Source organism: Palaemon carinicauda, chromosome 28 (assembly GCF_036898095.1).
Source record: "Palaemon carinicauda isolate YSFRI2023 chromosome 28, ASM3689809v2, whole genome shotgun sequence".
Classification (NCBI taxonomy): Eukaryota; Metazoa; Arthropoda; class Malacostraca; order Decapoda; family Palaemonidae; genus Palaemon; species Palaemon carinicauda.
Genome location: NC_090752.1, coordinates 34638169 through 34662680, shown reverse-complemented (window position 1 = coordinate 34662680; position 24512 = coordinate 34638169). Strand labels below are relative to the sequence as shown.

Genomic DNA, 24512 nt, shown 5'->3' with positions numbered 1-24512 from the left:
TCAGCGCGCTCAACGTATTTGTGGAGAAGACAAAGTTCTCCATGGAGACGACTCAGTCGGTGCTGGCGTCAGTACGTCCAGGGGACTGGATGGTGTCCCTCGACTTGCAGGACGCATATTTCCATGTCCCCATCCATCTGACTTCGAGGAAGTACCTGAGGTTTGTAATGGAGGGCAAGTGCTTCCAATTCAGAGCTCTTTGCTTCGGTCTCAGCACGGCTCCTCAAGTCTTCACCAGGGTAATGGCGAATGTGTCAGGTTGGCTGCATCAGGAAGGGATAAGGATATCCTTCTATCTGGACGATTGGCTGATTCGTTCACGATCGAGGGAGAAATGTCTGGAGGATTTACGGAAGACTTTTATGATGGCTCAGGATCTAGGCCTGGTCATCAACAGGGAGAAGTCTCAGATCAGACCGAATCAGACTATTCTCTATTTGGGGATAGTTCTGAATTCAGTTCTTTTTCGGGCTTCTCCCTCTCAGGAAAGACAGGCCAAGTGTCTCGTAAAAGTCAGAACTTTCCTGGACAAGAAGAGATGCACAGCGAAGGAGTGGATGAGTTTGCTGGGGACTCTGTCCTCCCTCGAACTGTTTGTCTCTCTGGGGAGACTCCACCTAAGGCCTCTTCAGCACTTTCTTTCGAAGACATGGAACAGAAAGATGCAGGAAGACTCCTTTTCCTTCCCCATTCCAATAGAAGTCAAGACTCTTCTGAAGTGGTGGCTGGACCCAACCTTGTTAGGGGAAGGGATCTCCTTACACAAGAAGAACCCAGACCTAGTGTTGTTTTCAGACGCATCAGAGTCAGGCTGGGGGGCAACACTAGAAAGCAAGGAGGTCTCAGGCTATTGGGAAGGAATTCAGCTGGGATGGCACATCAACAACAAGGAGCTGATGGCCATTTTTCTGGGGCTAAAGGCCTTCAAGGACTTGGTGTCTGGGAAGATTGTGGAGGTCAACTCAGACAACACCACAGCTCTTGCTTACATCAGGAAGCAAGGAGGGACTCACTCTCTGTCTCTCTTCGAGACAGCAAGAGAGCTCCTTCTTTGGGCGAAGGAGAACAGGATAAGCCTGCTGACGAGGTTTGTTCAGGGACAGAAGAATGTGAGGGCGGACATGCTCAGCAGGAAAGGGCAGGTCCTTCCCACAGAATGGACCCTCAACCAACAGGTCTGTCAGAGTCTCTGGAGGCTGTGGGGGAGACCCCTCATCGATCTTTTCGCCTCCAATTTATCCAAGAGGATCCCCATCTATTGCTCCCTAGTTCCGGACAGAGAGGCAATAGCAGTAGACGCCTTTTTGATGGATTGGACGGGGATGGACACTTATGCTTTTCCCCCGTTCAAGATCATCAATCTGGTAGTCAGGAAATTCGCCCTCCTCGATTCGGGACGGATGATCCTGATAGCTCCGTTCTGGCCGATGAGGGAATGGTTCACGGAGGTGGTGGACTTGTTGATGGACTTTCCAAGAAGCCTCCCTGCAAGTCCAAATCTGCTCAGACAACCCCACTTCGAGAGATATCATCAAAACCCCCTCGCTCTCAATCTGACTGCCTTCAGACTATCGAGAAGCTCGTCAGATCGAGAGGCTTTTCAGCGCAAGCTGCGAAAGCTATCGCCAGAGCGAGGAGGGTCTCTTCGCAGAGGGTCTACCAGTCCAAGTGGGAGACTTTTAGGGCTTGGTGTAGGAAGCACAAGATTTCCTCATCCACTACCTCTGTGAGCCAGATTGCGGATTTCTTGTTGTACCTCAGACAGGACGCTAAGCTAGCTGTGTCCACTATCAAAGGGTACAAAAGTATGCTCTCTTCCGTCTGTCGGCATAGAGGCTTGGACTTGTCTCGCGACAAGGACTTACATGACCTCTTGAAGTCTTTTGAGACGACCAAGCAGACCCAGTTAAAGCCCCCTTCTTGGAACCTTGATGTAGTTCTTAAATTTCTGTGCACCAAGAGATTTGAGCCCATCTCACAGGCTCCCCTTAGGGAGGTTACCAAGAAGACCCTCTTTCTTTTGGCCTTAGCAACAGCTAAAAGAGTTAGTGAAGTCCATGCAATTGAAAAACAGGTAGGCTTCAATCTGAATGGGGCAGTTTGTGCCTTGAGATTAGACTTTCTCGCTAAGAACGAGAACCCTTCTAAGCCCTGGCCGAGGACCTTTGAGGTTCCTAACTTGACCAACCTAGTGGGTCAAGAGCAAGAGAGGCTGCTCTGTCCAGTACGAGCCCTCAAGACCTACTTGTCTCGCACAAAAAGTGTGAGAGGCTCTTCTAGCTCCCTGTGGTGTTCTGTGAAAGATCCTCAAAAGCCCCTTTCCAAGAACGCTTTATCCTTTTTCCTGAGGGAAGTGATAAGAGAAGCGCATCTCTTGTGTGAGGAGGAACACTTCGGACTTTTAAAAGTGCAAGCCCACGAAGTGAGGGCCATTGCGACCTCGCTTGCTTACCGCAAGAACATGTCGCTCCGTCAAATTATGGATGCGACATTCTGGAGGAGCAACTCTGTGTTCGCCTCTCATTACCTCAGAGAGGTGAGGGTGGATTATGAGAAATGTTATACCTTGGGACCATACGTAGCTACGGCTTCTGTATTAGGCAAAGGAGTTACTACCTCCCCTCAACCTTAGTTTTGTTTACTTGTGCATAGGTTGGTGTATTTTTTTATTGGTTGTCTGAGGACTTCGACTTGTGTACAGTCACCTCAGTCTAGTTAGATCATTTTTATCTACTTTGCAAATGTTAGGTGGTTGGTTTGGTAAAGTTGCGGTTTTTTATTTTGGGCAATAGGTAGTCCTGAAGTCTAGTCAGATTGTTGGTCTCACCCCGTTGACAGACTCGATTGAGTGTTTTCAGCACTGCAGGTCACATCCTGGCTGACACTCCTAAGGGAAAGCGACTCAAGAGGCAGGAACCTTTGAAGTCAGCTACCTTAGCAGGTAAGGAATCAAGGTGTTTATTTATCCTACAACTTTTTTGGTTGTTTCCCCAACGATGTTACTGTCTATCACCCTCCTCCAAGTGTGTTAATCAGCTATGTATATATAACTGCCAGGTAAGTTCTATTCGTAAAAATGGAGTTTTTATGATAAAACAAAGTTTTATGAATACTTACCTGGCAGTTATATATACATTCGAAGGCCCACCCACCTCCCCTCAGGAGACAGGTCGGGCATAGATGAACTGAAGAACAGAAAACGGGAATGATTCCTCCTACCACCCTTTAACGGGTGTTACCACCCAACCACCACAAGGCGGTTGCCTAGTTTTAGAAAAATTCTGCCGAAATAGAGATAATTAGCTATGTATATATAACTGCCAGGTAAGTATTCATAAAACTTTGTTTTATCATAAAAACTCCATTTTTCTCAGAGTTACCTTTAAGGTGTCCCAAACAAACCAAATACTGTACCACACATGAATGTTGTATTGCTTGGATGTTTCATTTAGTATTTAATGAGCACTTTATAGCCAGACCAACCTGTAAAGCTTTGGATATCCTGAAATTGCTTATTAGCAAAAAAAATGCTAGTGAAGAAATTTTTCTAACATTGTAGGATTTGGGGATGGAGATGATCAGCTTTTTTAAATAGAGGTCATTAGAATATTGATAGCCCATGTTGAAAGGGGTTTGTTGGTCTGGTTATTTTGAAACAAACTACCTTCTGAGAATGTGGATCTCTGCAAGTATATATAGTAGTAGAGTAACATCAGACAGAGGTTACTATCTCCCGACTCTAAGAGCCAAAATGTAAAGGTGACCCCGTCTCTCAAGAGGATTTCTGTGTTTGGCCAGGATTAGAAAATGAGCTGGGATACGGTGAAACTCCTGTTCTCTCCAAAAGGCTGGAAGTTTAACTATTGTTCCTCAGGCTAAAGCTATTAAAAATATGTTTGTTCCAACACGAAGTACTTACCTCGAACTACTTTCTTAGGAGTATCTGGTATCTCCTCCCATCCAACCAGAGTTTTGTGTAGTTTACCCTAAACCCATTTTCTATGAGGGGTAACCTCAGGCGGAGGGATACGCGCCCTGAGGCTAACCCCGGGTCAGAGAGCATGTGTGCTCAGGTCTCGACCTCCAGTAAGTTCACTGGTCACGTCACGATATCATCTCGCCGCTCTCCTTAATCCCAGTGTGACTTGTGTGCCCCCGACCCTTTGTGTCCCACGCGCTTCCCACGTGGTTCAATTGTGCTTTCCCTGTGCGCGCTTGTGTCTCGCAGTGCTTCTCCTTCATCATGGAGTATCCTCGCCGTTGTCCTGGCCCTATGGCCGAGAAATCGTGGGGAGCGTTCCTCTCGAAACCCGAAGTTGACCCGCACTCCTTGTGTTCCTCGTGCAGGGGCAGCGTGTGTTCCCCTTCCGCCACGTGTCCGGAGTGCGAGTCGTGGAATGAGGTGCAGTGGGTGCGGTACAGCACCAAGAAGAAGGCGACGAAGAAGTCACCTAAGAAGCCCAGCGTTCCTTCCCCCCTTGCTTCGATGGGCACCTCGTCGGTCCAAGCTTCTCTTCCAACCTCCCCTACCCAGAGTAGGGGCCGAGGTAAGTCCGTTGCGGGGAAGAGGCCCGCGGCCCTTCCCCAAGAGTCTGACCTCCAAGACAGTGGTGTAGTGGCGTCTTTCCAGGCGAGTGAGGGACCTGAGGGAGAGAAGGGAGTGTTTTCGGGATACGGTGGCCTGGTGCCCGCAGGTCGCGTCTCCTCAGATGACCCCATGTGGGGTAAAAATGTTACTAATTCCTCTCCAGCCTCATGGGCGTATGTTTCAGGTGGTTCAGCAGCCGAGGGCGACGTCGAGAAGGAGCTTTCCCCGCCGTCGGACCCCACTGCGTGGGTTCTCCCTAAGACGCCCTTCAGGTCCCCGTTGAGGATGGAGGAAGACTTCAGGACCTGGACTCCCACGAGAGATCCTCCTCGCTCCCCCCCAGCGCCGTCGGCCGTCTTCCCAGAGGAGTTTTTGCAGGCATTGTCTTCTACTGAACTTCGCAAGAATCCTCCTACACCAACGAGGGAGGCTAGGCCTTCGAAGAGGACTTATAAGTTGTCGGTCTCCGCAGTGGGGGAAATTTCCTGCTCCTCGGAGGACGAAGCGCTGAGGAAGCTCAGGAGACGAAGGGAGAAGTCCCACAGGAATTTGTCGCGCTCTCGCTCTCCCTCGAGGTCGCGCCACGAGAGTGGGCGCCCAAGATCCCCCAAGAGCAGTGAGTGGGTGATGGTTCATCGAGACAGGCAGCTGGAGCTAGCTGCGGCGCCGGGACCTTCAAGTTGGCGTCCGAGGACAAGATCCCCAGATGAATACTCCTCCGGCAGCAGCGGAACCCGACGGAGGGACTCATCATGGCTGGTTCCAGTTGACAGGCATAAGACCGCGAAGGTTCCGGCTCCATCCGCCCAGCGGAGAGAGTCGCCCCGAGGCCACTTAGCTCGGCACGAGCGCAGCCCTCGGCTTTCCTCGACGGGCAAACCCGCAGATTCGAGAACCTCTGGAAGAGATGTTGGACCCAGGATGGAGGCACCCGTTCTGACGGCGATGCCCGTCCTTCGCCGTGAACCCCTGCGAGAGCATCGGTCCAGGACTCCCCCACGTGCGAGGTCCTCCGTCGGAGTACCCCGTCACATGTAGTGTACCAGCAACACCGTCGGAGGAGCTCGACGACCATGGAGAGGGGTCAGCAGCGGAGGTTTCGGCCTATCGGAGGGTGATAGGCCTCATCAGAAGTCATCACAGGCTGGACGTACCGGAACCCTCCTCCGAAGATGCATGGCGCTCCAGCCTCAACAGGATAGTGGACGCCCCGGTCCAGCAGTGCCCCTCCTTGGCTCTCCCCTTGCCGAGGGACGTTAAGTTGGGAAGAGCACACGTGGATAGGATCGTGGCCAACCACGCCGAGGCGCCCAAGAACCAGAGCGCCTCCAAGCTGCTCCAGGGCCTGAAGTCCCAGAGCAGGTTCTACCTTCCAGAGGGGCAACGAGCGGACGCTTGTGCACTGGAGCCAGCACTAACCGTGTTGGGGAAAGGAGCCTCAGAAGAAAGGGCGTCCACGGCTCCGATCTGCTTCTCTCCTTCGGAGGCAGTCATGATGGAGGAGATCTCTAAGGACCTAGTCAACGTCTCCTCCTGGCTGGACTGGTGGGCCTCTACCCTGGTGGGCGTTCAGTCGTCCTACGACCTTACGGTACCGGAGACGTAGGCCTTACTCAAGGAACTTATCAGTTTGGGAGGTAAGGCCCTGAAATTCCTGTCATACCAGTCGTTAGCCCTCTCCGCCAACTGGGTCCTATGAAGGAGGGACACCGTTTTGAGCAGGCTGACTAGGAAGATGCCGGACAGAAAGGCCAGATCTCTGAGGAACCAGACCCTATGGGACGACGGGATTTTTCCCTCGAAGGCAGCGGGGGAACCGATGGAGAGAGTTCTGAGGATGAAGGAACCGTTCGAGACCAGGCCCCACCCGGTCAGAAGGCCGACATTCAGAAGGTCCTCCGTCGACGTGCCTCGCCATCCTCGGCCCGCTACTAACCAGCCCAGGAGAGACAACTCGGCGACAACATGGTCCCAGTCGTCTCAGCCCTCCCGTAGGGGATCAGCCTCGACCCAAGCCGCCTATAGGCTGTCCTTCGCGGCGTCCGGAAGAGGGCGATCAGGCCACTCTTCAAGGAGAAGATGGGGAGGGAGGCCCCCTACTCCTGCCGAAGCCTCAGGTGGGGGGATGCCTCAAACGTTCTTGGCAAGCATGGGAAGAACACAGAGCAGACCCGTGGACCGTGACAGTTCTGAAGGAAGGGTACAGGTTGCCCTTCCTAGCGGACCCTCCACCTCTGATGCCAGACCAGCAGGCGGAGTGGCTAGCCGCCAAGGATCCCTTGAAACGGACGGCTCTGCAGGGAGAGGTCTCAGCGATGTTGGCAAAAGGGGCAATGGAACCTGTTCAGGACCCAGGTCCGGGGTTCTACAGTAGGCTGTTCCTGGTGGAGAAAGCGACAGGAGGATGGAGACCGGTCATAGACCTCTCAGCCCTCAACAAGTTCGTCTGCAAGACCAACTTCAAAATGGACACTCCAAAATCAGTCCTGGTGTCCTTGAGAGAAGGGGACTTCATGATGTTGGTAGATCTCAAGGATGCCTACTTCCAGATCCTGGTTCATCCCTCCAGCAGGAGGTACCTATGGGTAAAATGGAAGAACCAGACGTTGCAGTTCAAGACCCTCTGCTTCTGGCTCTCCTCTGCCCCCCCAAGTCTTCACAAGGGTCTTCACAACGGTCTCAGTCTGGGCACACAAACAGGGCATTCACCTGATTCGTTACCTGGACGACTGGTTGCTGCTTTCAGCCTCAGAGGAAGTATTGAAGGAGCAAGGCGCAATGTTACTGCATTTCTGCAACGTTCTGGGGATCACCCTCAACCTAAAGAAGTCCCAACTGATACCCTCCACCAGGACAACCTACCTCGGAATGGTTCTGGATTCCCGGTTGGTGAAAGCCTTCCCCTCCGCGGACAGGCTAGACAACTTAGACCAGGTCCTCCGCCAATTCCTGACGGACCAACCCAGGAGAGCGAAGGACTGGCAGAGACTGATAGGCCACCTTGTGTCTTTGGAGAAACTGGTCCCCCAGGGCAGGCTAAAGCTCAGGGAGGTCCAGTGGGACCTAAAGGAAAGCTGGAACCAAACAGATTCCCCCCACAGAGTAGTCCCGGTGTTCCCGAACACGAAACGGGTCCTGGAATGGTGGAGCTGCAGGACGAACACCCTCAAAGGGATGCCCTTTGCAGCCGACCCTCCGGAGATGCTTCTGTTCACGGACGCATCAAAGGAGGGGTGGGGTGCCCATCTCATAGGAAAATTGGCAAGAGGGAACTGGACAGCCCTAGAGAAGACTCAGCACATAAACATACTAGAGATGAGGGCAGTACAAAGAGCGTGCCAGGAGTTCGTACACCTACTCCGGGGAAACACCGTGGCGTTGATGTGCGACAATGCCACGGTAGTAGCTTACATAGAGAAGCAGGGAGGACTAGGTCGAAGGAGCTGTGCGTCCTCACGTTACAACTTCTGGAATGGGCCGAAGTGGAGCAGGTAAGAATCTCAGCGAGGTTCATTCCAGGGAAAAGGAACGTCCTCGCCAACGGCCTCAGCAGGATGGGGCAAGTGGTAGGGTCCGAATGGTCTCTACACCCATCAGTAGCCAGGTCCGTCATCCAGAAATGGGGTTCTCCAATGATGGACCTCTTCGCAACAAGGCTGAACACGCAGCTCCCCCTGTTTTGTTCTCCTGTCCCAGACCCAGAAGCGGCATTCGAGGACGCCTTCCAACATCCTTGGGACAATCTCGACGTGTACGCTTTTCTCCCCTTCGGGATGCTCCGGCAGGTCCTCAACAGAGTAAGAAGGACGGACAACCAATGGATTACTTTGGTAGCGCCCTGGTGGCCGGAGAGAGAATGGTTCGTGGACCTAAGAGAATTAGCCCAACAACCACCCTGGCCCCTTCCGGACAGGCCAGACCTTCTCCGACAACCACACTTCTAAAGATTCCACGAGAATCCTTGGTCCCTCCGCCTTCACGCGTGGAGGTTATCGAGCATCTCCTGAGGAGGGAAGGCTATTCATCGAGTACAGCAACGAGGATGTCGGGCTACCTGAGACGGTCCTCGACAGCTGTATACCAAGCTAAGTGGGCCACCTTTACCAAATGGTGCGCCGCTAGGAACATCAGGCCCCTAAAGGCCTCCATCCCGCATGTAGTGGACTCCCTAGTTTACCTCAGGGAGGTGGTCAACATGTCCATTTCAGCCATCAAGGGAGTCCGAGCTGCTCTGGGCCAAGTTTTTCTCCTGAAAGGCATAGACCTGGGTAACTCCAGGCATATCTCAATGCTCATTAAGAGCTTTGAGCAATCATGTCCCCCGCAAGCTGTGAAGGTGCCACAATGGGATGTAGCAAGGGTCCTGAAGATGTTATCCGAACCTCCGTTCGAGCCCCTGAAGGACATCGTGGACAAGGATCTCACTCTCAATATGGTTTTCTTGCTGGCGTTGGCATCAGGTAAACGAGTAGGCGAGATTCATGGTCTGTCCTACGAAGTAGCTCAATCGAAAGGTTGGCGAGAAGTCACGTTCAAGTTCGTCCCTTCCTTCGTAGCTAAGACCCAGAACCCTGCCGTGTGGGACACCAGATTTGAAGGTTTCTCAATTCCAGCAATCCCCCAGTCGGACTACGTGAAGGATTTGCACCTATGCCCTGTCAGGGCAGTGAGGAAATACTTGGAAAGGACAGCAAAACTCCGGCCAGGAATCAAGAGTCTTTTTGTATCCACATGAACAAGCCAGTCTCGAAGAATACCGTCTCCTTCTGGTTGCGGCAGGTCATCATCAGGGCCTACAGTGAGGCAGGAATCCCCCTGCCGGGAAACCCAAGCCCCATAACATTAGGGACCTGATTACTACATTGGCCTTCGAGAAGAATATGGCAGTGGGCCAGATCCTAAGGGCAGGCACCTGGGCCAACCAGTCTACCTTCATGGCTCATTACTTGAGCGACTATTTAAGGAAGTCCCTGGACGGGTTCTCGATAGGTACCATCGTTTCCGCGCTCCAAACGGTTTAAATGCATAGCCTCAGTGATAACCGCGGGTGAACAAGCACAAGAGACAGGTTCGTTCCTTAAACCCCCTTGTACTTCCTTTCCCCCCCCCTTTTTTTTTCTGCTTCAAGTGGGCCCAGGGAGGGCCTTGAGCCGGAGACAAGTACCTCAACATGGGGAGGACATGTCCCCTAGGATTTTGTTTGCACAGGTGAGTTTCTTAGACACTAAGATGGGTTTTTGTGTAGTTTCCTCTCTTCCGCTTTCTATGGGGTCAACACGACCTAGCCTCCTATCTAGGTCTCTGAACATTCCTTAACACGGTCTCTAGAACGGTTGTGGGACACGCCCACCTCTTAAGTTATAAGTCTCCTAAGAAAGTAGTTCGAGGTAAGTACTTCGTGTTGGAACAAATCACAAATTTTAAGTAATTTGTATTTTTCCTAACAGTATTTACCTCGAACTACTTTCGGGTAATGGCCCACCCTGCCTTCCCCGAGTGTCCCCTGGTGTTCTTAGAGACCTTAGTTGTCAAGAACATACTGGAGGTCGAGACCTGAGCACACATGCTTTCTGACCCGGGGTTAGCCTCAGGGCGCGTATCCCTCCGCCTGAGGTTACCCCTCATAGAAAATGGGTTTAGGGTAAACTACACAAAACTCAGGTCGGATGGGAGGAGATGCCAGATACTCCTAAGAAAGTAGTTCGAGGTAAGTACTGTTAGGAAAAATACAAATTACTTAAAATTTGTGATCTTTTTGCTATCATTCGTTAAGGGAGATGGAAGAATGCTTTGATTTATTGAACTCAGGCCGCCCTATCTAGAAACTAAGATTTAGCAGTTATTGGTGGAGATAGTCTATGCAAAACAAAAGACTGGGTGTTCTCATGAAACATTTTTAGTCTAGATCCATGCCAAAAGCACGCTTGAGAGGTTCTGTCAGTGCCAATTTATACAAAAAAGTAGTTGATGGCTGAAGCTTACTATCCTCAGAGGTGAATAAAAAAGGAAGCAAAGTAGTCTCACATTATTTGACAGGTAACCTAATTCTTTAGAGAGGCCATTCAAGATTTCCACACATATGGCAATATCTCAAGGATGAAGACCTCTTGCAACTCATGAAACTAGTCAAGTAGTGGGCTAAGAAATAGCTCTTGTAAATACGGGAGAGAAAATCCAAGCCGGAAGGTTCTGGGTAAGAAAGGAGGAAGCAAAGATATCCGACTCCCTATTGTCTGATATAGCTGTAAAGACCGAAACATGTAATCTTGCCTCAGACACAGAAGCAATGGATGCTATGGGCTGTTTGGCCACAGTGCAGCTATTAGCATGGCAGGGAAGGATATTCAAAGTCTTCGCAATCAAACTTTTTGGAGGAAACATAGATTGATGATTGTCTGTTCCAATCCAGATTCAGAGCATCTCTTGCCACTGCATCAGAATCCACATGCTGGGTTACTTGTAGTGGAAGCTTGTGGTTATTCTTTGTGGCAAACAGGTCTATTCAGAGATTTGGACCCTCTTATTATTATTATTACTTGCTAAGCTACAACCTTAGTTGGAAAAGCAGGATGCTATAAGCCCAAGGGCTCCAAGGAAAATAGCACAGTGCAGAAAGGACATGAATGAACTATAAGAGTAATAATGAACAATTGAAATTAAATATTTTAAGAATAATAACAACACTAAAGATAATTCTTTCTTATATAATAAACTATAAAAACATAAAAAAGAGAAAGAGAAATGAGATAGAATAATGTGCTTGAGTCTACACTCCAACAAGAGAACTCTACCCTAATACTGTGGAAGACCATGGTACAGAAGCTATGGCACTACCCAAGACTACAGAGCAATGGTTTGATTTTGGAGTGTCCTCTTTTAAGAGCTGCTAACTATAGCTGGAGAGTCTCTTCTATCCTTACCAAGAGGAAGGTAGCCACTGAACAATTACAGTATAGTAGTTAACCCTTTGAGTGAAGAAGAATTGTTTGGTAAACTCAGTGCTGTTAGGTGTATGAAGATAGAGGAGAATGTGGAAAGAATAGGCCGGACTATTTGGTGTATGTGTAGGCAAAGGAAAAATGAGCCATAACCAGAGAGAGGGATCCAATGTAATACTGTCTGGCGAGTCAAAGGAACCAATAGCTGTCTAATGGCAGTACCTCAACCGGTGGCTGGCGCCTTGCCCAAACCACTACTTACTGCCTTGATAAAGTCATCGTGCTCAACAGGGAATATCGTTTCCATGTTGAAGGATTGTGATTAGCAAGAGGGCTTTGGAACTTAAGGAAACTGCTCCCCCAGTTCAAATCTAATTCTATCTCTCTTCTATTTTCTTCTCAACATTACTCCGACCTTCTTCCAACTTTAACAACTTTCTTTTATCTGCTGTCCTAACTCTATAAGTAATATTTCCCTAATTTTTATATATATTTTTTGTTTATTCCTTTATATATATAGTTTGTTAAGTGGCATGCATATTTCCACATTCATTCTTACTGCCTGATTAGTTGAATAGTTGAAGGGATAAGGTTGGAAGGTATTTGCTTTCAAAGCTATATGTGAGGGTATTAGACGATCTCAGACATCCCTAAGATGGTTTAATCCTTTTTTGGTGGAGCTATTCTCCAGGGGTGGTTTGTCAGAATCCAAGGGGATCCAATCCTTGAGGTAAGACTGAAGGCCTCTGGCCAGAAGCCCATCACCACATACAAGGAGGATAATTCCATGTTTTTTAGTCTATCCTAACAGGTGGATTTAGCTTATACCTGTGCCACTATATTTCTTTTGTTCTATCCCACAAGTATTGTATTGAGGGGACCATCTGTTCATAAATCAAGTAATTTGGGTAACACCAGGAAACTGAGAATTTATTATATATGTTACCCAAATTCCATTAAAGACAAATTATTATGAGCTATTAAAAGCGTTTGAGTGCTATAGGTTGATAAATGAAATAAGAATGAAACTTAATGAAAAATTGGATTCTAGGATATCTTGTAAAAATCATGAGGATGCGCTTAAGGGGGCCGGCTGGCTAATGCCGTTTTTTAATGACAGGACTTTGAAATTCATACCACTTAATAAGGTGACTTAGGGCATTTTCAAATTGCTTAGGAGTTTTGCCTCTGACCTTCGGTTTTACTATGCCTGGGTGATTTATCCTGAAAATGAATTTTTTAAGTTCTATCTCTTTCCTTGATAATTATTACCAAGATCTGGGATTACTACCCTATATAGACCGGATATAGACCTCCAATAAAATGAAGTTTTTTTCTTAAGTAATTTTTCTGCCAGATATGAATTTTTTCATTATGGTAAAAAAAATAAACCCTAAAAATCAGGGGAAAAAATTAACAAACAAAATATGAAACTAAAATTGGAAAAAGGGCTTCATTTCATTGTTTCATAATGTATTTCTAAGTTATATACCAAATTTCAATGCTATAACTTTGAAACTAAGGGAGACTATTGAATTTGAAGGTTAATAAGTATACAGTAGAACCTTGCAATAACGGACTGATAAAGGGGAAGGTGTGTCCGGTATCGCCGATAGTCCGTTGTATCGCAAAAAGTTTCCCTTTGCAGAAAATCAAGCAAAATTATACCCAATTCTATAGGCTCTAGGCCTACCATCTATGTATATATATATATATATATATATATATATATATATATATATATATATATATATATATATATATATATATATATATATATGTATGTATGTATGTATGTATGTATAGATCATAAACTTTGCACATTTATTAGACATGTTTTTCATAATCAAATAAGCCATATATTTTGATACATTAATGTCTGGATTCTCTTACCAACCTTGGGATCAGAGCCCTAGGCGAAACCACTCAAAGACAATAGCTTCTGACTGGCCGGGAATCGAATCCTGGTCCACGAAACTTGTAACAATAGTGACATACCAGTTGGCCACTAAGAAAGATAAAGTTAATGACAATTCTTCTGTACTTATACCTGTCAAATTCAGATTTTTGTTACTTAGAATTGACATCAACCCATCTTCACCATTGTAGCTAATTGGTATTTTTGTACTTGGCATTCGCTTAATGATAAGTTTTTCAGACTTAGACGTGTTTTTCATATTCAAATAAGCCATATATTTTGATACATTAATGTCTGGATTCTCTTACCGACTCCGTGATCAGAGCCCCAGGCGAAACCACTCAAAGACAATAGCTTCTGACTGGCCAGGAATTGAACCCTTGTCCACGAAACTTGTAACAACAGTAACATACCACTTGGCCACGAAGAAAGATAAAAGTCAATTGCAATTCTTCTGTAATTATACCTGTCGAATTCAGGTTTTTTGTACTTGGAATTGACATCAACCCATCTTCACCATCGTAGCTAATTGGTAGGTTTGTAACTTAGCTTTGGATTAATGATAAATGTGCGGGGCTGCCTAGTGGTTCTGCATGGCATGGAGGTTGTGTTTGGCCTAGTGATTGTACTAGGCCTGGCAGTTGTTTTTGGCATCGAGGTTCTACTGGTTCTGGCATTTTTACTGGGCCTATATCAACATATCTGGCCCTCCCCACTTTTTTGGGACAAAAAACTTTTGAATATATATATTCTGCAAAATCAATAAAATATAATAATTACAAATTGAGCCGAGGAGTAACACTGACTAAGTGGCCTCCTGGCTAGTACAGTGTTGAGGCATTCGCATAGCATTCGCATAACAAAAGAATGATATCATCCCTGGACTGTGAATTTAAACTGTTTACTGGGATAGCACTAATCTGTTGGGCACCATAGCAAGGGGTTGGGCTTGCCCAACTACTGTTCTGGTGCGCATCTATTCTGATGATATTGGAACTTAAAACAGACATCTTTACTTCTACCTATATGGGTTTCAGAGATAATGAAAACTTGTTAACTTTGTAACGAACCCTCGTATCTGTACAAAATTTGGATAGAGTGTATTACCTAGTGTCTAACTTTATAAAAGTATCATGAAGCACTAATTGTGAAGAATAAAGATACTTGTCCCTTAAACAGTTTATTTCTCCTTCACGTCCCCTAGATCCTATTTGTTTGTCAAATAGTAATATTCTTGTGGATGATAATTATTTTATATTTGTTCAATGAGAAATTATACATCATTGTTTATATGGGTATTTGGTATATGCACGGATGATGGATATTCAAAGGAAAATAAATACCATGAAAACCTTTATTTCACATATCATATACTTTTGATACAAACCCTGCTCCCCCAACTCCCAATGAAAACCTCTGATGGCCCCTAGGGAGTACACACCCCTGTTAAGAACCACTTACCTAATTAATCAACTGTTACTGGGTGCAGTGACTTGTGACTTGTCTTCATAAGTAAACAATGAAACATTCGGCATTTGAGAAAAAGTTAACAGAAATAAGTTAATCTTTCATTTTCACAAATAAATTGATATCTAAATAAGTAATGAATAGATATTAAAATATTTTTATAATATATACATATGTTCTTCCAAACTTATATTAATTTTCTCCAGAAGTCAAAATAAAACTTCACGGCACTGTCTTTAAGTGGTAACAATTCAATTCTCTTTACTCTGTCTTTGTAGGAGCCTGATATTCAACCATAATATTTTTTTGTTTAGAGGGGAAGAGTATACTGTGTCCCCCTCTGACCCAAACTTTGAGCCCCCCCCCCCCCCTGAGTTACACCCCTGCTCTTTACAAACTATAGTACAAACCTCTCTATGGCTGTGCCCTTGCCTGATTTGATAGTTTCCAGTTAAAACCAATTTACCAGGTCACCTGTGGTGGGGAAGGTGCACAAACCTGGTCGCTCAGCACCTCTTGATTGGAAAATAGAGACCTCCATCTCTCTCACCCCTCTTCCATAAGGAACATGGAAATGATTACATAAAGTAGATATGATGTTTTGTCTGTTGATATTTTAGATCAACCAGAAGACAACTTGAATCAATAAAAAATTCAAGTTGAGGTCTACCATCCCTTTTAACAGTTAGAGCAAAAGGACACAGGAAAAGACAAAATTTAAAAACTCACTTTATCAAGATCCTCTCTAAAGAAGCCAGCTGGAAATCAGTGACTTAGTATATACTATTTATATTCCTCTTGTGATGAGTAGTGTTTGCAGGATGAGAGTCGCGTATATCCTTCACCAGAATAACTTGCACAGTCGAGATTGATGTTTTGTTAAATTATTTTGGCCTTTAATAGTAGAGTAATCCTTTGGAATTCCAACTTATTTCTGTATATGTCAGTTGGTCTAGCAATTGATTTAGGATACTCTTGTCATTAAAGTTTATATGGTTGGCAGAATTAATGATAAGGCTGAATGACACGATTTCTTATTGGCAAATTATAAAAGTTATTGTATTGGTTTGGTAATTTTCTCCATTATTTTTAAAGATATAATTGCTGTAAATATGTAGATATACTACTATACATTATGAAATTTAGTATTTAATTCCTTAGAGGTATTTTAAAGGTATGGCTAATAATTCATTTACCCTGTCAAATTATATTTGGATTGTTTAACATTATTTTTTATTTTTTTCGTTCCATGACCTGTTTTGGTAACCTGTGCTGACTATGCTGATGGTTTTCCTGGCAATTCTTGTTTTTTATTATTTGCTTGACCGACTACAATGAATTTATGAGGTAAGGTCACAATTTATTGGTTCAATATCAGTTACCAATCTCTTATTGCCACAATTCAGCAATTTTTGTTGAAAATAAAACCTTAGATAGACTTCCTTTGCATAGGATAGTTCGAGATTGGTTGAGTGAAATTCTTAGAAAACGTTCAAGACAGAAACGAGAAGAGGAAAAGTGCCGATATTTTAGAAACAGGAATGAAAGTCAATGTAGCGAAGATTCTGTTGTTACCACAAGTGGGGACAGTCAGGATGTTGTGGGAGATAGTAGTCAGGATTTGAGTGAAGATAGTCAGGATATGATTGTTGATTGTGTGAATCAAGATTTTGGTGAAGAGGTTGAAATATCCTTGGAGACATCCAAAGTGGAACACCAGCCTCAAAATGATTTATCAGCAAACACAGTTTTACTTTCCGAGGGTGGCTTCAAGGAACTTTTACCAAGTAACATTAATATTCAAATACAATCATCATCAATCGCTGAGTCTAGTTTAACACCTGTGCAATTACCAGTACCTAAGTTACAAATTACACCAAACACATCAAACTTACGTGGAGAGTCGGGTTTATTTCAGATTCCTAGTTTAAAATTGCCATTTAAGGTTGATGAGAATAGCAGCAAAGTGAGTTCTCATCCACCACCAATGGGAATGATTGAAAACAGTGAAACAGGATTTGTAAATTCTTGCAGTGTCAGTGGTAATAAAGTGTTTGAGAGTACAAAATCAAGTGTAAATACATGTAAATTAGGATCTGAAACTAAAGGGCCTAGTTTGTTTGAGCTTGCAAATTCTAGTGTGACTGGAAGTAAGCCCCAGTTTGATAATAGGAATAAAGATTCCAATTCATCTGATCTGGCAAATTCAAGGATGGATGGAAATAATCCCCAGTGTGACTTTGGAGTGAAGGGGCCAGATCAGTGTGGATTTATGTTTAAAAGGGGGTTAGATATGCAAGGACCTAAATTATCTATGTTAGCCCATTCTTCTTTAAGTAATAATGAAATAAGTACAAGTAAGGTAGGCTTAGGTTCATTGACCCTAGGAAATTCTCTATGTAATAATGTGAGTCAGGATAGCAATAAGCCAAATTTGCCCCTATCTGCTTGTGGTGTTGCTGGGAGTTCAGGAATTCAATTTTCAATTCCAAAACTTAATACAAGTACTGTCAATTGTCAGAAGTCAATAAACTTCAGTCCTGTGAGTGGCCCCCAAAGTTTGTCATCACTTGCTGATTCAAACTTGAGTGGAAATGATCCTAACTTCAGTGGAAGGAGCATTGGCTCAACTTTGTCTGCACTTGCAACTACATCTTTAGGAAATGCTAACTCACTCTTATCGTCTGTACCTGATCCTAACTCTATACTGAGTTTATCATCCTTAACAGGGTCAAGGACTGAAGGAAACATTAGTGCAAAATCATTGTCTTCAGTTAAATCTAGTCCCATAGACATAAAGCTTCCAGAGAGTTCCAACACTGATAGTGGCAGTCCAAGTTTATTCACATTGGCAAGTACTTATCTTGGCAGCAATAGCTTGTCGATATCTTCAGTACCACCTTTAGAGACAGGCAAAAAAGGGATTTGTCAGGGGAATGAAAATACTTTAAAAGTTGGAGAATCAAAATCAGTGTTTGATATGGCTCAAGGTTTGAATATAACTGAAGGTTTTAACAATAGTAATGCAAACAGCATTGATAAACCTGGAAGACCACCAACATTTACATTAGATTCAAATTTGAATAAGTCTCCTTCTAACTCTTCAATGTCTAACCTACTAAAAATGAATGATTCTAATCGTCCATTTGGTGACCATTCATTTCTTTCATCATTAGCAAATTTAGCAGTGTCTACAACAGATGTGGATACTGAAGTGGGTTTCCAGATAACTTCTTCTCTACAACTGAAACCTTGTTTAAAACCACCTCCAGGGTTTGAGCATGTTGTTCCTCAGGGTGATTTACTACAAAAGGAATGTTTGGAAACTTTGTTGATACAGGAAGAAGTTGATATGAATGGAGATATTGATTTGCTCTCAGCACTTTTGAAACCTCAGGCTGAGGAAGAATCAGAGAGAAAAACTGACATACAGTCTACTGACCTGTTCATTGAACCCCAGATTTGTCCCTTCAGATATGATGCAACACTTTGGAAGCGAAAGCCATCATCATTTGGCAAAGTTATGGGAAACATCCCGTATTCACCACAAGTCAAGCGTTTAACAGAGAAAGTTATTTGTGTACCTTTTAAAATATTTAAGTTTGATACTCCTTCTCCAGATGAAGTGATTCAGGAAGCTTTACAAAATCGAAGAGATCCAGGTTGGTATAAATTGGTCACAAAAGAGAGACACAGTAGGAGGTGGTGACATAGATATATGTAATTAATTTCTTTTGTCTGTCAAGTTATTTAGTGTTTTTCATTTATTTTTAATTGTTTAATACATAAAAATTTTAGTTTACAGTATCATATTTAGTGTTGAGATAGCATTGGAATGAAGCTGCATTTGATCTCGTATATTCTTATACATTCTACTATACAGTGTATTTTGTGATTTTATTCCTAAGAGAAGAGATTGCATTAGAACACCTTCTATGTGGACATGGATAGTTTTCGTAAAAGGCCATATTTTAAAGACATTTGTTTTATGAAAAAGTTTCAGTATTGAAGAATATTCTCTTGTATTATTTTATAAGGGGAAGGAAAACAAGGAAAGTATATCACCACTTAATCAATAAGTGATAAAAAAGTAACATGATCATATTCTCCTCAGTAAGTATGAACTGTACATGGAATTTATTTCAATGGCCTTCCTGGATGTTCATATTGCTTTTTCTCCAGAAGCTAGGTTTACCAATGTTTACCCCCAAAATCTCTATATTTTTGCATTCTCTTTCCTATCAAATGATTACACACCCCCAGTAAAGTAATGAAACAATCTATTCGTTAATGGGAATTAACTTGCCAACAGATTTTCAGTTGTTACGCTACTATCAAGACGTATCCTCTTCAGGTTACGATAAGCTATTTATTGCATTTTAATTGTCTTGTTGGATTTATTAGGATTCATATAGAGGGAAAGCACTGTTTTCCATTACTGTTATGAGGAGTACGATGTCTCGCTGTTCCTCTCATCAAGTTCTAGTGTTTATGGAACGGGAGAATCTACACTGCACAAAAGCAAGTTTGTGCATCATAAGCAGAACAACTAACGTACGATTCTCATAACAGCCGAAGAGAGAAAATAATTGTTAGTTCAAGGGGAAGAGAATAGGTGTTTATTGCATAGTTGCCTATGATATGACATGCCAATTACCAGCCAAATGTTTAGTGATGAGCCTTAAAGGATCTCAACTTATTTAACTTCCTTTGTTATTCTCATAGGGCCAGAAAATTTTCTAAGTGGAGCTCTGTTATAGTCTCAAATTCTTTAATTACTTTGGAGCTTTCTGCTGCTAAACCGTGACATTATTTTGAATTTGGTAGTTGATGTTTGGGTAATTTTGGAGTTGGAGTTTTATATTGTAAATTATCTTGACTTTTTATTGTTGTTGGTGATGTATGAACTTTCTGTGTAGGAGAAGTTTATTGTGGGTTATTTGCATTCACTGAAGGAATATAGTTAAAAATAGTAAAAGTGTTTAATACACAAAAAATCCATTGCTATTACACTGGAGGTGACATTACAGACTATGCCTTTAGTCCTTGAATTTCAACATATGTACAGCACTAACATGCCAATTGTAAAAAAGGGGTTTAAGAGGGAAGTGTCAAGTAAAATTTTATTTATTAAACTACCTTATTACTGGCTTGTAAGATATGTTCTAGTGAGACATTTTCCTCCAAGTAGCCTATTTGTAGACAGTTGTTTCTAAGATTATACAGTATACTGTATACCTCCCAATTACCCTTTTTTTGTTGTGGATAAGAGTAGTTAGATTGTTGTCACTATTACTAAGAATGGCTGCTAATTCTTTTTTTCGTTTAGTCTCTTAAATCTTTGATACCTCAAAGAAGTTTTGACTAGTATCAGATTAGTCTGTTATTTGACCTTGTTACAGATTTCAATATAATGCCCGCCTTTGAGCCCATCATTACGAGTAATTAACAAAAACCTTTAAATTAAAGGTTTACAAGCTAATTTACTAATGATTGTTTGGGGATAGTAATCTTGGAAGTGTTTTTGAAAGACTTTCCTCTGCAGTTAATTTTAGTGTTTTAGAAACTTTCTTTTAACAGAGACTAGGTTTGTTGTTTGTAAAGGTCAATGTTGACACTACAGTCACTCCAGGCTTTGTCTTTACCACAGCGTAACTAGTTAGTTTTTTATTAGGAATTTTGATGTCAGTAACTCCTCTTGTGGTAGCTTAGAACTATTTATTTCTTGTTTTAGAGTAATATTTCAGGCCTAACTTGCCCTGCTTAAAATCCTAACCTAACTTCTCAAGTGGTAACCGCTGGTTGTGATGTACCCTTCGGTTAAGTCTGGTTGTACATAGTATCTCCAAGATCGCAGATCTTCTGGCAGAGCCTTGAAATCTGTATTTACTTTCCCTTCTACAGGGAAAACATAGCTCTCCCACATTTCTAGCCAATCTAGTAGACCCCTAGAATTTGCAAGAATTAAAACTGAGATGGTAGCTTGGATCCTTATACTGTATCTCTTTTCTCTCAATAATTCAAGCGCCTCCAAACCTATGTTTATTCTTATGTGCTGAGATGTTAGTCTAGATGTTTTAGTACTCCTCTTTACTTCTCTTATTGTTTTGTGGTTGGCGTGACAATCTTAGGATGCTACGGTGCTAATTGTTTTCTTTTTGTATGAGGATTCACTAAATCTATTCGATTGCATCCTGTTGGAAGGGCTGTGGGAGCTGTTCACTAACAAGTTCGGTCACTAGCTCATATCATGCCTTTCTTGTATGAGGTAAATATGGAATTTATAACCTCACTTGCTTGAAAGTCTCTTTATCTTATATACAGTACATCAGTTTCCATACTTAATAGGTACTGTAGTCATTTGAAAAACATAATTTTTTTTTTAAATAATAAAAAGATTTTTAATTAGTTTTTAAGATAAATTAAAAAAGACAAATCAACTACTTAGAGTACATAGTTCTTTTTGGCTAAGGTACTTGTATATAAATTTATCAGATGCAGACTAAGTTCTTTATTGTAAACTGTATTTTCAGATGATTTCCATTAAATCTATACCAATAATAGTAATAATTTTAACAATTGAGTCTAGAATCTCAATTATGTTATACATTTTAAACTTCTTGTTAACCTATATCTTTCCCTCACTTGTGTCCCACTGCCATGAGAGTGTTGGAATTCGCAATATGAATGTCAGGGGAGGTTCATAAAAATCCAGAATTTTCATAACATTTTTCATTTCCAAACTGAACACCTGATTTTCATATACATGCCCACCCTCCCCACTGACTTGTAATATCAAGGAATAATGAGTACTTTTGACTTGAGAATTGAAGAGCGGTAAACTGTTGGTATGCTACCCAACGTTAAAAGCTAGATTCTTTCATAATTTTGCAGGAGCCGTGTATCGTTTGAAAGGAAATAAAATTGAAATTTGTATTACATTTTTAGGGTAAACATAGATAAACCAAGCTTATGGAGAAGAAGCAATATGAACATAATGGGAGTACAGTATAGAAATAATTTTTTTATCAAGTTTATGGTTATTGTTTTAGTAATTAGTGACGTAAACTTTTCAATTTGCTGATTACTGTATTGCAAATAATTTGTGTAGTTAGTAATATAGTTTTTGTTTCCCCCTTCTTATTTGTTTATCTTCTATGTAATTGATTACATGCAGTAGGTTGTGTTACAACCTCTGGAAAGATACATCCGTCCGTGTTATCTGTCCCTCGTGGTACTTTGCCTGTTTATTTTACTATACAGTATTAGTATAAAGACTAGTTAGTAAGATGCACTGTACATAGTTTTGCCTGAAAAAAAAAATGATTTTCAAAAGAATCGTCAAAATTGTTTACTTTGAATTATTGTAATCTACAATTAGAATTTTCTGGCTAATTATGTTTATTAAACATTTTAAAATTTTTTATTTTTCTTGAATGTTGCACCAAATCTGTACATGTAATGATGCCTTTTTTTTTGTATTTAATTCCAAAGTGTTAGCCTCTTAGCTGGCTATATTATCAGTTGAAAAAAAAGTAATTTATCTGTACAAAATACACTTTGCCACTTCAGTATTGTCATTGCATGTATGTGACTATTTTAGTGAAAAAGTGGTCATATATGAGAAGTTGGTTAAAATCTTGTTCATGGCCAAAATGGAATTTATGTACCCATTGGTCTTTGAAGTCCAGTTAATTGTACAAAGCCATTCTGAATGGAAACTGGGATCTTATAGAAATCAGTGTTCAGATCCTTGAGTGGCCTTTGAGTAACAAAGAGGTTAGGTTACTTTGTTGATTAAATCTTCTCAGTGGTTTATCATCTTTCATTAATGTACTCATGATGTCATTAATGGTGGATGATATTATCCAACAATTGGTGAGTTGAAACCCCTGGAATATTTAGTGCCCTTCAGCCCATGAGACATTAGAGTGCAGATTGTTTTAGTAAGTGTATCAAAATAGGTGTTGCCAGATATTCTTTACAGAAATCATTCTTCATAACTGAAGTACATTATTTACTAGGCATTGAAATGTTTAGGGCCAATAAATTTTCTTTTAAAATTAAAGACGCCAGCACATTAGTTTTTGATGCTGCAAGTTTTATTAGGTAGAGATCAAGTCAAAGTTTTGTTCATGACTGATTATGAGTCTTTATTTTGTTGGTTAGATACACATATTGATCTTGTTGTGAAGGAAGATTGTAGGTCCTTCCTTCATGAAATCAATATCAAGTTTCAGTACTACAGTATTTTGCAATTTTTTTTAATCTTAAATCATTTCATACAAGAAGCTATAGTTAGGTGTTTATTCTGTCTAAAGCATATGCAATTTCTTTATTGTGAACATCAGTATATCAAGATATATTGTCTTTCTCACATTGACATTGTTTTCTCTTTGAAATTTTACCCATCTTGGATGTTTTGTGGGACTACTTTGAGCAGCTAACCAAGTTTCGTAATAGATTATCTTTTTTGGTGTCTATTTTAAGATAATCTTTTACTATGTTTCAATCGTAAAGGTAAAGCTGGTCGAGTAGGTGAATTTTATGCTTTTGCACACTGGAATTTTCCTTGAATAGGTATGCTTCATCTAAATTATTTAGTCCTCTGTCATATTTGGAAGTTGAAGAAAGCCTTTTAAATTAACAAGAATTAAAAGTATCAGAGGTTTTAGGAATCACATACACACTGTTAGGACTGTGGCAATAGAAAGCACCATAACGACTTATACAGTTATATGCTTTTTGTGTACTAAGGGAAGTCCTTCCTTTGTAAGCATAACAATAATGAAAAAATAGTGAAATTTTTACAGGTTTTTTATCTGCTGTAATAGCAAACTACTTTCGTTTCAGCCTTTTTTATTGGATGAATATTGTTTTCATGTTATTTGTGATATATTAATGTTACTAGTTATAGTTTTTTTTTATTTATTTATGTAATATGTCACAGAGCATAAGATTTGCTGGAGGATTTTGACTGAATTTAAAAAATTTTGCTAGTTAATCTTGTTAAAGATTGAAAATTATAATTATTTGGTAACCCTGGACAATCTCCCTCGGATAAGTTCATAAGCTGCTCATATTTTTTGAGACTGTCAAATAACCTGTTAGATAAGTTTGATAAATCAGATGTCTTGAATAATTAAGTAAATGCATCTTGTTTCTTACATTATTTATATATTTACTACATTATTTATATATTCACCCTGAACTTTTGAATTAAGTCACCTTGTGAAGGAAGGTATTGTAAAGAAATTTGTACTTTATAGAAGTGAATTAAATATTTTCTGACACGTGTTGTTTTTGAGTCACATATTTGCATTATCCATAACCGCCTTGCATCCAGCTAACAGTTTTCCAATTATGAAGGGTATCTCAGCCATAATATAAATAGTAAGTAAATGTAAATTCAGGTTTGATTTTTTGTACCCAAAGATTGTTCCTCCATAAACCTCTTTTAAATATTTTGACGTTGATTGTTATAGACCATGTGCAAATTTTGTATTTATTTGAAAATCTTGATTTATATATGTTATTGCTGAAATGAACTGTGATGCCTTTTTTATGTAGAATATGTGTATGTAGTCTACAGTATTTTGAC

General features: G+C 41.9%; 1 protein-coding gene across 2 annotated transcripts in view; it reads left to right on the top strand.

The window, feature by feature from the left end:
* The window catches only part of LOC137621492 (uncharacterized), a 92288-nt gene extending 68084 nt beyond the window's left edge, over nt 1-24204 (top strand). For both annotated transcript variants that reach the window (XM_068351831.1, XM_068351832.1), the window contains exon 4: nt 16264-24204. In XM_068351831.1, the coding sequence (XP_068207932.1) occupies nt 16264-18620 (2357 nt within the window). In that variant the 3' untranslated portion in view covers nt 18621-24204. The remainder of the gene's footprint in view (nt 1-16263) is intronic.
* The last annotated feature ends 308 nt before the right edge of the window (nt 24205-24512 follow it).